This window comes from Calonectris borealis, chromosome 1 (assembly GCF_964195595.1).
Source record: "Calonectris borealis chromosome 1, bCalBor7.hap1.2, whole genome shotgun sequence".
NCBI classification, from domain to species: Eukaryota; Metazoa; Chordata; class Aves; order Procellariiformes; family Procellariidae; genus Calonectris; species Calonectris borealis.
This window is the reverse complement of record NC_134312.1, coordinates 4,888,779-4,902,546: the sequence shown is the minus strand read 5'-3', so window position 1 is coordinate 4,902,546 and position 13,768 is coordinate 4,888,779. Positions and strand designations below refer to the sequence as shown.

The window sequence follows — 13,768 nt, the reverse complement described above, 5'->3', positions numbered from 1 at the left end:
AGAAATTTCTCCTAATGTCCAATCTAAACCTCCCTTGGCGCAACTTGAGGCCATTTCCTCTTGTCCTATCGTTTGTTACTTGGGAGAAGGGACCAACCCCCACCTTGCTACAACCTCCTAGTTGTAGAGTGCGATGAGGTCTCCCCTCAGCCTCCTCTTCTCCAGACTAAACACCCCCAGTTCCCTCAGCCGCTCCTCATCAGACTTGTGCTCCAGGCCCTTCACCAGCTTCGTTGCCCTCCTCTGGACACGCTCCAGCACCTCCATGTCCTTCTTGTCGTGAGGGGCCCAGAACTGAACACAGGATTCGAGGTGTGGGCTCACCAGTGCCGAGTACAGGGGCACGATCACCTCCCTGCTCCTGCTGGCCACACTATTTCTGATACAGGCCAGGATGCCGTTGGCCTTCTTGGCCACCTGAGCACACTGCCGGCTCATGTTCAGCCGGCTGTCGACCAGCACCCCCAGGTCCTTTTCCTCTGGGCAGCTTTCCAGCCACTCTTCCCCAAGCCTGTAGCGTTGCCTGGGGTTGTTGTGGCCCAAGTGCAGGACCCGGCACTTGGCCTTGTTGAACCTCATAGAGTTGGCCTCAGCCCATCGATCCAGCCTGTGAAGTGCTATATGTAGACTTTACGAGGGTGATGATGGGCAAGCAGCACGCATGGCTTTCGAAACTTTTAGATCAGGATTTTACAACGTGTCTGTGCATCTCTGTCTACCTGCAACAGCAAATCTCTGTGCCTGCAAAGATGACTAAATGCTGCCTTGGTTTTCACGCAGAGGGGCTATGGCTTGGAACAAAGAGCTGTGCAACTACCTGGTGAGTGCAGTTTTGTGCAGGGAATCTGGTGTACGTACCTGCGTCTCATATAGGCACATGCATAGCCCATCTCCTGCAGTCACACTCCGAGGGCTGTGACCTGGGCTGCTTCTGGGCCCTTTGGTTAAGGTGCTGATTTTGCCTGGAAAACAGAGCTCTTACAATTTTATTACTTTTTTTTTCATCTCTATGGGATAAAAATGGATTTAGAAATTAGAATCAAAATACCAGGTTCTCCCCCCTCCCTGAACGCTCCTAAACTGCTGATTTGACAAGGTGTTCGTTAAGACTCCTGCGTCTGAAGATTGGGAGTTTGAGCTCTCATCGCACGTGATGCATCTCTTCTGCACATTAAGCATGGCGCTTAACGCAAGCGGAGGAAAAAATAATCAAGGAATGTATGTGGAGGCTTGGGGTTAAGTGGCGAGAGCCGTGGAGCTTGGATGCTCATTTTCACAGTGAGCCGTCACCCTAATGGACATTGATACTAATGATGGAGGAACCCCTATGGTTATATGGTTTGTTCAGAGCTTTCAAACGCTGGGCATTGCCTGGCTTTCAGAAATACCTTCCAGGAACTCTGTGTGTGTACACGTCTGAGACCATTTAACTCATCCATTCCTGCTTAATTTCGAATACTGTTGTTGATAACAATGAAATTTAGTTACCTTGTACCTAGAATTGAATTGGGCAGGGAGCAATGTTATCGCTACGCGTGAAGAGTGTACAATCTCTGTTTAGGTAAGAGTGAAGGTGAAAAATTTTAGAGAAATAGAAACTGCTTGCTTGGAGTGAAACATTGTGACCTTTGTAGTTATGCATCAGGTTTCCTCCTAATTTATTGCATAGGTAACGGAGACTAAAATCAGCCCTTTTTTACCCCATTGGATGCTATAGCAAAATTAGAATAATCAGCCTTCATTTATGCATTTATACAAGACAACAGACAACTGACCCAAGTAAAAATGTTTGTGTCTGGAGGATCTTTTGCCTTCCCGAGTAAGTTGCCAGGCAGCTGTTCTTCCCAGTTCCTGGCGGTGTAATGGGGGTGTTTCTGTTGTTTGGTACCTGGTCTGGATGGCAAGCTTTCAGAATTGTGTTCCAGGTGAAATGAATGTAAAAAAACTTTTTAAAAAGGGTTACGCATGGTAAATGCTCTGCAAAGTTGAATCATAGAATCATTCAGGTTGGAAAAGACCTCTAAGATCATCGTGTCCAACCGTCAACCCAACACTACCATGCCCACTACACCATGTCCCTAAGCGCCTCATCTACACGTCTTTTAAATACCGCCAGGGATGGGGACTCAACCACTTCCCTGGGCAGCCTGTTCCAAGGCCTGACCACTCTTTCAGGAAAGAAATTTCTCCTAATGTCCAATCTAAACCTCCCTTGAGGCCATTTCCTCTTGTCGTATCGCTTGTTACTTGGCAGAAGAGACCAACCCCCACCTTGCTACAACCTCCTTTCAGGTAGCTGTAGAGCACGATGAGGTCTCCCCCAGCCTCCTCTTCTCCAGACTAAACAGTCCCAGTTCCCTCAGCCGCTCCCCATCAAACTTGTGCTCCAGGCCCTTCACCAGCTTCGTTGCCCTCCTCTGGACACGCTCCAGCACCTCCATGTCCTTCTTGTAGTGAGGGGCCCAAAACTGAACACAGGATTCGAGGTGTGGGCTCACCAGTGCCGAGTACAGGGGCACGATCACCTCCCTAGTCCTGCTGGCCACACTAGTTCTGATACAGGCCAGGATGCCGTTGGCCTTCTTGGCCACCTGGGCACACTGCCGGCTCATGTTCAGCCGGCTGTCGACCAGCACCCCCAGGTCCTTTTCCTCTGGGCAGCTTTCGAGCCACTCTTCCCCAAGCCTGTAGCGTTGCCTGGGGTTGTTGTGGCCGAAGTGCAGGACCCGGCACTTCGTCCTTCGTCCTTGAATACCTGTTGAGGCTGGATGGCCGCAGGGGACTTGCAGTTATGTTGAGGGACCAGGTGAATGAATTGGTTGCCACCCTGCACGGCCGAGGGTGGGAAGAGATGACTTTCCCTCGTCCCTTGCCGTCTCCCACCTGTGTCTTGCTCTTCCTCCTCCCCAGTTCCCGTACTCCCAAGGGAGAGCAGTACCGCATCTCGGTGGTCCCTGGCTGTGCTTGCATGAAGTCTTACAGCAAAGGGACACGACAAGTGCAAATAGAGCTGATAAATTTGCTGCTGTTCTTTATCTACATAATCTGATTGCAATTGATAGATAATGCCACCAAGATAGAGCAGAGCTGCTTCCCGTTATCAACACACCTCTCCTTTTTATCCCTTTTTTTATTTTTAAATAATCCAGTGCAAGTAGAGTATTGACTTTAACTGAAGGGAAGTAATTAATCACGCTACTTATGAGCAGATCGTTCACTGCAGCTTGCATGCAGGATGGGTACCTGAGGCCGTTGTACTCAGTCAATCAAGGCAGGCTGATACGGGTTAATGGCACATGGGTCACCATGCTGCTGGGATGTATTAGGCAAATTTCTCTTCTGATCTTGGGCAGTTTAACTTGTAAGCAGAAAGCCATAGCAGCGGGCTCTCGAGGAGAGTGTTCCATAATGTTGTCTTTGGGGTGAAGACAGCTGAACCTACTGCATGGAGGTGCCTCAGCAGTTGCTGGTGGTGATCCTCCTGCCAGTTATTTCTTGGTTGGCAAAGTTCTTGCTAGGCTTCTTGAGCTGCAGTGAGTTAAGGGAGAGGATTGCTGCAGGTTCTTGGCATCATTCAAAAAAATAACTTTGTTGTAATGGCATCTACTCAACCTGGCTGCACGCACACACACGCTTTTCTCCCACAGCATCCCACATCCGTGTCCTTTCCTTCTTCCACCTGTAGTTCCCACAGCTGGGTTGGAGACGTAGGACAGGCCGCAGCAAGCTTCAAGAAATGAAAAGCAACTCCCAAACCACCCGCTGCTTTTTTATTGTTAAAAAGATAACAGTTAATTAAGGACTAGAGAAACCTGAGGGGAATAGTGTGTATGTCCGTGAAGGACTCAAAGGATGTTAGGAAATAAAGTCTCCTGTAGACAGTGAGACAATTTTTTGCACGTGAACTTGTTTTTTTTGACCGAGAGAATGTAAGTGGATCATTTCTGGACACCTTGGATGGCAGCAGGGAGGATAACAGTCACATTATACTGAAATTCAGGGTGATTGCATAGAAAAAACTGTAAGGGAATTCTTCAGGTACAAACCTAAAGCATGTGTTCGTGCCTTTCCTGATTTTTACTTCTTTTTACTTTTTGTAATCAAGGGGTGCTCTTGCATGCAGAAATGCAAGGATTAAAGTCTTTGCATTGGCCCTTTCTTGCGTCATGACCATAAAAAGCACAGCATGGGTAGTCTTCTCTTAGGAATGGGATCAGGGTGTTGAGGTAGCGTGAAGAACCAGAGCGCATCCAGAATTTTGAAGACAGTTAAAAAATCATGCAGAATATTCTTATTATATGAAGTAGACCATGTGGGCTAAACAATTAACATTAATTTGAAGTTCACACATTGTCAGTTTTATTTATAAAAAAAAGTGGGATAATTAACAGTTATAAGAGCTAGTAGATAAATCGGTAGCTTAAAGCAGCGTCTTCTAACAGTGTACAAGAGCTACTCATTCTCCTGTAGATATCACACTTCCTTCTAACATCTTTCTTAGCCTGTTGTAAATTCACATGAATGGGACCACACTGTACTGCTGACTCCAGGAATGTATTTTGAGCATATGTATTCTTTGATGGACAGTTGCTTATAACTTCTGGTTTCCATGAAAATCCCTGATGTATATTTTCTTTGAAGGATTTCCATATTTAAGGCAGGTGTATAGAAGGTGATGCCTGAGCTCTGAAGTTGATATCTCTTGATATTTATGGCTGCATCATTAGAAAAACAGCTTTTGATGCACATGTTTTTTTCTTTTTCGGACTGCATTTTCATTATTTTGTGATCCGATTCAAACCGCAGAACTCTGCTGGTGTGAGAACAGAAGATTGTTTGAAGTTTTAAGTAAGAAAGTTCTTTGAAGATGTCTCCAGCCCCACTTGGCTTTTTCCAGGGAACCCACAAAAGAATCCAAAATGAACAGTCATTTTTATAGAAAATGCCATTAAATCACTAAGTAGCTTTTTTAAAATTTATTTTTTATTTATTTTATTTTGGAAATGCCTAATGGGGGATCTGACTTTGTAGGGTAAGCGGCAGAGGATGTTCCCTGCCCTGAAGGACTTGGGGAGGGTTCAAAAGCAGCGTAGACACAGCCTGAGCCCTTTGCCTGGGGGCACAGGAGCAGGGACAGCACTCACACCCCCATCCTGTTTTCACATCCATCTGGTTCACAAGGACGTATATAGTTCAGCAAGCCAAATGAAAATGTTTGGATTCAACCGTTTTCTGTCAAAATGCTGTTTTATCAAAATGGAAATATTTTGTGAGAACATGTCAGTTTTGACAAATTGTTTTGATGGGTGAAGTCTAAACAAATTGTTTTAGCGTTCTATGTTATTTTGATATAAAGACATCTCATTTTGACTCTATCATTTAGACCTTTATAACATAGTTATAATATTTATATGTTAAGGCTTTTATTACATATAAATATTGCATCAGATGTGTGACAACTTTAAAAATAAAAGAAAATATTAATATTATAAGGTTTCTGTATTTTTGCAATGTTATTTACCTTTTAAAAAACTGCATATCTTAAAAATATATATATATAATATCTGTATATAAAGTTTTGAACATTCTGAATTACTTGTTTAGGAAATTTATTTTTTTATGAGGTCCTGATATTTTAATTTATTTCATAATGGAGTGACAAGAATTGCCCAGGTCCTGTCCAGCTGTAATTCCTTTTTGTTAACCATTTTTGTTCATTCCAGTCCTAGGAAGGAGTTAAATTTTTAATAATAAGAATAGTTGCCACAATGAGAGTGTTGACACTTAGCAGATTTATCCCAAAGATTTTAAACCATTTTATAAAGCTGTTTAAGATGCTGTTCTTCACTTCACATAGGAGAAAATTGAAACTCTGTTGTTTAGAGGTTGATGGGGTCCAGTGGGGATTCTCCAGTAGAGGTGTCGACAGGTTGCTGGTGATCCTGGGTTATTAAAAAAAAAAAAAAAAAACAAACGACAAAAAAACAGAACATGAAAAAACATCTTTTTCTAATGATTTTTTATTTTAAAGTATAGACAAAAATGAGCATAATTTGTTATTATTGTTTGTCTTGGGCCCCATTACTGGCGGCAGCAGCTCAGGTCCTCTCGGATGGGCTAGTGTTAGGTTGTCCTTGTGCCTGCAAATTTGTACTCAATGTGCTCAAACGGTAGGTAGATAAATGGGCATAGGTATTCAATCATGCATTAGGTATTATTTTGTATTATCATGCATTATTTTGAAGTAATGGCACACTACTTTCTCGATGGTCCCTGGAAGCACGGTGTCGGCTGTGCTTCTTATGCCTTCGCTTGTGGCTGGGAAGGGGAGGGGTATCCATGGGGTACGTAAAGGTGTTTCCAAGGAGTAGCTTATTTAGGTGCTGTAACCCCATAAGGTATTTGTGCCACTATTAATTTCTTTTACTGAATGCAGCAGTTGAAATTCCTGAGTCTTGCTCTTGTCAGCTGGGGGAGTGGTTTGGGGGTTAAAAAAAAAAAAAGAATCACAAAAAGGCAAAAAACCCCCTAATGTTCTTTCCATTGTCTTCTCCGTCTTTCAGATTTTTCCTGCGCTTTGCAGTGCACTGTTCTTGCAAAACCAAAAAAAAAAAAGTAGAAAATGAGGATTTTCATATAAACACAGGAGAGAGAACTTGGGAGAAGTGGCTTTAAGAAAAACAGCAACAACTACTAGGAGACTAGATAAGATCCCAAGAGTTGGTAATGTGATAATAGTATCTCATATTCGTTGAACGGAGCGCTTATGACTCAGTGCTTTCATGGACTGTAAATGTTCTTTTAATCCCTCATTTCTCTAGAGAGACAGATAAATCTGAACCCATTATACGCTGTGGCTGAGGCAGGGCGCAGAGATTTACAGGATCGCAGGGGCAGCCGGTTGTGCACCGGGAATGAAGCCGCTGTCCCAGCTCTCCAGCACGTGGTTAGCGGGATTACGGGGGATGCGGTGATGCGGGGGTTGCAGCGCCCTGGCCTTTTCCGACTGCTGTTTGCATGGCTTTCACGGTCAGCACGCACGGTGCAAAGGGAAAGGGCTGTTTTTGAGCAGCTCCTGGTGAAAAGCAGGGAAAACCCGGTGCCAGTGGTACTTTGCACATCGACCAGGGGTTGCGGCAGCCCCTGGTCCTCAGCTGCTGCGGCGGTGCCCAGCACCCAGTCAGGTCCAGCCACAACCCGGAGTCGTTTGCTTGGGAAAATGAGACGAATGAGTAAAAGTGAGAAAAAGGCAGGGAGTCGAAAGGGGAGAGAGGAATGGGGAGTCAGAGAGGTTGGGGGCAGGGTGAATCGAGTCGAGAAAGAAGTGGGAAGAATTATTTGAGGGATATATTTCACCGAGGTCTACAAGGAAGAGGCAAAGCCGTGGCTCAGCCTCAACCGGCCCAGCCCGGTGCTGAGTCTGGGAGTTGGTGCAGCACTGCAACTGCTACTCAGGAATTGGGGAGAGAAACGTGGGATCTTTCGCAGGTCTTTTTGTGGTGATCTAGATCCAGATGGATTTTCCTCTCTTTGCATTTAGTCCTGCATGAATGCAATCTGGAGCAGAGCTATTGGCTCTGCTATGGATACGCCTTGGCCCAGCAACGTGCAGATCTGGCCTCTGTTTCGGGCTGCTTTCATAGAATCATAGAATCATTAAGGTTGGAAAAGACCTCTAAGATCATCGAGTCCAGCCGTCAACTCAACACCACCATGCCCACTAAACCACGTCCCTAAGCGCCTCATCTACACCTCTTTTAAATACCTCCAGGGATGGTGACTCAACCACTCCCCTGGGCAGCCTGTTCCAAGGCCTGACCACTCTTTCAGTAAAGAAATTTCTGCTAATGTCCAATCTAAACCTCCCTTGGCGCAACTTGAGGCCATTTCCTCTTGTCCTATCGCTTGTTACTTGGCAGAAGAGACCGACCCCCACCTCGCTACAACCTCCTTTCAGGTAGTTGTAGAGCGTGATGAGGTCTCCCCTCAGCCTCCTCTTCTCCAGGCTGAACACCCCCAGTTCCCTCAGCCACTTCCCATCAGACTTGTGCTCCAGGCCCTTCCCCAGCTTCGTTGCCCTTCTCTGGACACGCTCCAGCACCTCCATGTCCTTCTTGTGGTGAGGGGCCCAGAACTGAACACAGGATTCGAGGTGCGGCCTCACCAGTGCCGAGTACAGGGGCACGATCACCTCCCTGCTCCTGCTGGCCACACTAGTTCTGATACAGGCCAGGATGCCGTTGGCCTTCTTGGCCACCTGGGCACACTGCCGGCTCATGTTCAGCCGTCTGTCGACCAGCACCCCCAGGTCCTTTTCCTCTGGGCAGCTTTCCAGCCACTCTTCCCCAAGGCTGTAGCGTTGCATGGGGTGGTTGTTGCTCTAAGGCAGGTGGTTCTGTGGCATTTGTACGGCAGGAGGATGCTTTAAAGCCCCTGCCCTTGGAGCTGCAGAGGTGTGAAAACAGTCACCCACGCCGGCTCCAAGATGAACTGAACCCGATCCAAAGGAAACAGGCACATCTGCGTACACAAGCTGCAGCTCCGAACGGGGCTGTGGTGTCGCTAAACCTGGAAAGAAAAGTAGTTACAAGAGCATGGGCATTTCAGGAGCATCTCTTTGTGCGATGCACGCCTTGTGTTTGGGCTGCACTGTGTCTAATATGGTGCAAGCTCTGACCGATGCTTTTTCCATGGTGAGAGCGTTGCTAATGCCCATCTCTCCTCTGCATTATCTGGTGTTTAATCGTTCAGTTCAGCTCACACCGTGGCTTTTGCATCGGTGGGATCACTAAACTGAGTCTTTTTTTCTGCTACCATGGCTGTGCTTCTCCTGAATCATATCCCCTCAGTATGATAGATTTGATGGCAGTTGGTCCCCAGGGTCTCGGACAATCTCATATTGATCAATTCTCTGCACAGTGACCCTGTGCAGGACCACGGGACTGGCACTAAGGTGGGTCTGTTACTCATAGCATTAGTGGGACTCTTGGCCAAGCTATGTCCTCGTAGAGCATCAAAGCCTCTAGAGGACCAGTCAGTGTGATTATGTTACTGTTTTTTTGGTCAAGAAGGCCGTAACTGCTTAGGATATAATTTCCAACGTAGGCTCAATGTTAGAATATCTCAAATGCTTTCTTGTCATTGGGCCTATTTGGAGCCCTGTTGTGGTGTGGGTGACAGTCCCTTTCCAAGGTGCCATCTTCACAGGTGAGCTGTACCTGGTGAGGGAAGGGTGGGTGTGCAAAGGGACAGGTAGCTTTCAGTACTTACCCCTGCTTGGAGAGGATTTTATGCATTGATAAAGGTCTTCCTCCCAGTTTTCTCAGCTCCCTGAATTGCAAAGAACGAGGGATGTTTCCTCCTACGCCATCCAGGCAGAAGTACCAGGGACTTTCTTACTATGAAGATTTCTTATCAGCTTTTCATAGAATCATTAAGGTTGGAAAAGACCTCTAAGATCATTGAGTCCAACCGTCAACCCAACACCACCATGCCCACTAAACCATGTCCCTAAGCACCTCATCTACACCTCTTTTAAATACTTCCAGGGATGGTGACTCCACCACTTCCCTGGGCAGCCTGTTCCAAGGCCTGACCACTCTTTCAGGAAAGAAATTTCTCCTAATGTCCAGTGTAAACCTCCCTTGGTGCAACTTGAGGCAGTTTCCTCTCGTCCTATCGCTTGTTACTTGGGAGAAGAGATCAACACCCACCTTTTTGAGTCTATGCAGCTCAGTAAGAGCTAGAGTGGCATGAATTAAGGTGACATTAATCGTGCGCTTGTAAATTACTGCTTGTGCTCATCACACTTTGTGGTGTGATGGAGGGAGCTCGTCAGAGTATTGCCGTTTGAAGGTTTGAAGGACACATTTTGTCCTCTGTGGCTTTTGGCTTTTGTAGGAGGACCTACCTCCCTGCAGGAAATGGTTCTCTCTGAAAGGATTTGGTGAGGAAGTTTCTTTTGCTTTATTTCTTGTGTGTTTCCCCTGCCTCCCATGGCACCACAGACTTTAGCTGAGATCCCAGAGGTGCATTCAGCTTGACAGGTTCTAGGTGGGAGAAGTTCACAGAGGTCTTTTGGGAAGATGGATCCATTGAAAGACAGAGAAAACATAGATGTCTGAGCCCCATGGACCACTCCTGACTTGCTGAAGTTATTTAAGGAAGGAAAATTGTTTTGAAAGTAGCAATACTAGTGGAGCCTAGGTCCCTGTCGAACAGGATCCTTTGTCCTGTCCACCTTCCCATCCCACCGTTTGGCCAGCCAGCTGCAGATGGGCTCTAAAAGCAGACTTCTTCCAGCCTGTCTGCAGTAGGAGAAGTTCAGTTGGATCTTTTCCTGTAGCTAACAAGCGAAAATGTGAATTAGTGGCTGAAAATCGGTGCTTCAATTCACAGGTGCTGAGTCTGATACACCAGAGAAGCACCAGCATTTCTTGAGATGGATGCTCAGGTTGGGCACCCATGCATTACACTGCCAGCTATTCTCATTTACCCAGAGGATTTTCCTTTGTTTGAATATTCTTGTTTAACATTTTGCTTGGTCCTCGAAGGCTTTTGCAAATATCGTGATGATTCAGATTCACATCATTACTACTAAAAATTAATATTTGCATTGTAATGACTTGAACTGTAGTACTGAGAAGGCTGATTGCGCTCAGTAGGCACAGAAGAAAGTGCAACTCCCTGTTCCTAAAACTTGCAGTGCAATCTGTTCTCTCTCAGAGGTTTTCAGAGTCCCTTTATCTACAACGCAAAAGAAGAATAAGATAAAGCAAACCACCAGATACACATTCGTTTGGGGAGGATGGCTCTGAAACCACTCAGAAGCTGGGAGTAGCTTGTTTTTTCAGCTGAGTCTGTTTAAGTCTGAAAACAAAGGTCACCTTGGCACTTTTGGACTTCGGAAGCCTGTAATCTTGATTTGAATGTGGAGAGGGACCCCATCTTATTTAGGTGTCAAAAAGTTGTGAGGCGCAAGTCTTTTAAAAAGGACAAGAGATTTTTTTTGAGAGACGTTAGAAGGGGGACAGACTGACAGACAGCAAGATCTGTGAATCGAGCACCGTTAAGACATCTCAAATCGGGCATCTGGAAATGGAGGCCCCTGAAATCTGCTGTCAACTTTGAAAATCCTGTTCCCCCTCCCGCCCTCCTGCCAGCTTTCAAAGTTCGAACCATGTTCCTTTTATCACATTTGTCATTCCTTAGTAATGAAGCTCTGGCATCCAAAATTTGGCTGACAACTTTGTGGGTATGAGCCAAAATGAAGTTCAACTTGCACCTTCCTCTGATGCACCCAGTGCTGTTCGCAGCGAGAAGTCTGAACTAGAGGGACTCCAGTCTCATTCATTACGGCAATTACTATCTTCTCGCTGATGCCAAAATTAAGCTTGTTTTCTTTATCCTAATGTAGATGGACAGGAACTGATGAGGTATACGCAACAGGAATGTTGAGAGAGGAAGTGCAATGTATAAACCATTTCTTCTCAGGCTATTCCTTCGTCTTAAATAATATAAAGGTCATAAATCTCCTGGAAAATCAGTGCTGCAAAAGACTTCGAGCAGTTCCAGGCTAGCTTAGGTTTTATTTTATAGAGGCTCAAGTCCAGCACTTTAAAGTTCGCTAATTTTAAATACATGTAAATGCACTTTCAAAGTAATTTAGGTCTGTACACTGAGTGTGTGTTCAAGTGACATTGGGAGAACTGGCTTTTGGGGAAGGAGCACAACTCAGAAATGAGGTCTGATGTATGGTCTGCTGGGCATGGCTTCTGTCTTTGTCTGTGGCCAACTGTATGGATTGCATAAAGTATTTAGGTTACAAACTGAGTATGGGCCAGAGTCCAAGTGTGCCAGGCACCCACGCGGGAAGCAAGCCCAACCACGAGCGTGTTTTGTGGCAATGTCATATAACTGTCCTTGCGCAAACCCAGTGCTCCCTCTTTGCATTTCTTTAATTCAGTGTTTGGCAGCAGATGGCTCGAGGATGCGTTTTGAGAAGGTCTGGAAGTAACGGTGGCGATATTTGCACTCATGTTGCTGTTTGCATTTGCAGTCTGAAGTCCTCCTGCTCTAACCACCTTCTCAGAGGTCCCACAGCTCACGTTCTGCATTGTCAAGGCATTGCGGTACCTGACACCTATCTCTGGGAAGGGCTGAGAAGTCACAGTCACCGAGCTTTTAAATCATTTAGAAATCCCACCCTGATTGGTGTGAAAGCGCAAAGTGCTTCAGCTTGGATTGCTCTTGGCTGAGTAACGTATTTTGCTCAAGTGTAGAGCAAAGGACTCCCGATTCCTTTGAGCAAAGCACAAGGGCTGCTATTAGTTAATTGTTTTGGACCTATGCTGGTTAATTACAGCCCTTCCTGGCCTCCCCTGTGGGGTAATGGTCTTTAAACCATGTATCCAGTTGTTTGTTCGGAGGAAATGTTTTAATTTTCAAACGCTTGTAATTTTTCTCTTCTATAGGTGTTGCTGTGTTAGCAACATAACTATATTACTGTGGTTGTCTAACATATAAGTAAGATTTTTTTTTTGGGGAGAGAAAAATGTTTCTGATGTAATTTAATTCCCATTTACAGGCAGGTGGAATTAAAGTCTGGTTTCTGGGTTTCTGACTGCAAATGCACAATGGGCTTGAAGAGGCATCTGAATCTCTGAAGCTGAGATTTGCTGAACGGCCTTTTGGTGCCCAACTTTTACTGATTTCAACAAGAATTGAACCAGAATTCATATCCCAGAGGCAACGTTTATACATTTCAGTTGAAATCTTATGAAACTATGTGGATACGGATCCCTAAAGTAACACAGGCTTACAGTGTTTAGCTCGGAAATTATTCAAACATTTTTTTGAAATTAAGTAGACGTTCCTGATAAATTTATTAAGTCTTTCTTCTTGCAAGTGTATTGACTCGGCAGCGGACATACGATGTTCTCAGGGTTGATTTTCTGCTTTGTGAGGGAAAGCACCTGGAGTTTTTGTTGTCCTGTCAAGGAACTGAAAGTTTGCACAGCTTTTTTTTCTTTGAGGTCATTAGTGAACATACAAAGAAACTCTGTAAATCATATCCGAGCCTACGTGGTAAGCAGGAAACGAGTGGTTACACAAGCGGTGGCCAGTTTTGTATGGGAGAGATGGAGGTGATAAGCCACGCTGTTGTAAATCACTGTCAATGGCTACAGTGGAGCAACACCCTCCCTTATTTTGGGATGTAACCGTGTGTGCGGGTTGCCCAAGGAACTGGACAACAAACCAGGTTTTCTCCTGGTTTGGATTGCAGTTGTATTCAAAACTTCAGAGCTGGTAAACCCCGAGGAAATGTTTCTAAAATACATATGGCAAGTCCATTGCAGTTTGCTGTGCTAAGCATTTCTTTTCCTTCTTCCCCCTCCCCAGCAATCAAAGAGAAATACATGGACTGGACGGAATTTCTCATACACGATTTGACCGGCGCCCGGACTGCACCTGCAAATTTACTGGAAGGCGTATGTATTAGATTGCAGTTTCTATCCGATACGGTGTCGCGGTGTGCATGCTGCAGCAGTGTTTGCGCTCCCGACGTATAGGGCTTGTGTGCTTGCAGCGTCTGTGTGCCGGCAGCGGGGTCTGATCCAGCGCTGGCCGAAAGTCGGTGGCAACGTTGCCTTGACTCTGCTGGCTCTGCTTCTGACCCCAGTGATGGGTAGTTTGGTTGGCCTTTAGGCTGGAGGGTGACACTTAGAAAGTTGGGTGCTCAAAAAAGGCTGGGTGGTGAAGGAGAGCG

At 45.6% G+C, this 13,768-nt stretch overlaps 1 protein-coding gene across 2 annotated transcripts in view; it reads left to right on the top strand.

Moving 5' to 3' along the window:
• Positions 1–13,768, top strand: part of SFMBT2 (Scm like with four mbt domains 2) — a 117,989-nt gene that overhangs the window by 39,692 nt on the left and 64,529 nt on the right. For both annotated transcript variants that reach the window (XM_075143107.1, XM_075143115.1), the window contains one exon: positions 13,402–13,490. In XM_075143107.1, the coding sequence (XP_074999208.1) occupies positions 13,402–13,490 (89 nt within the window). The remainder of the gene's footprint in view (positions 1–13,401; positions 13,491–13,768) is intronic.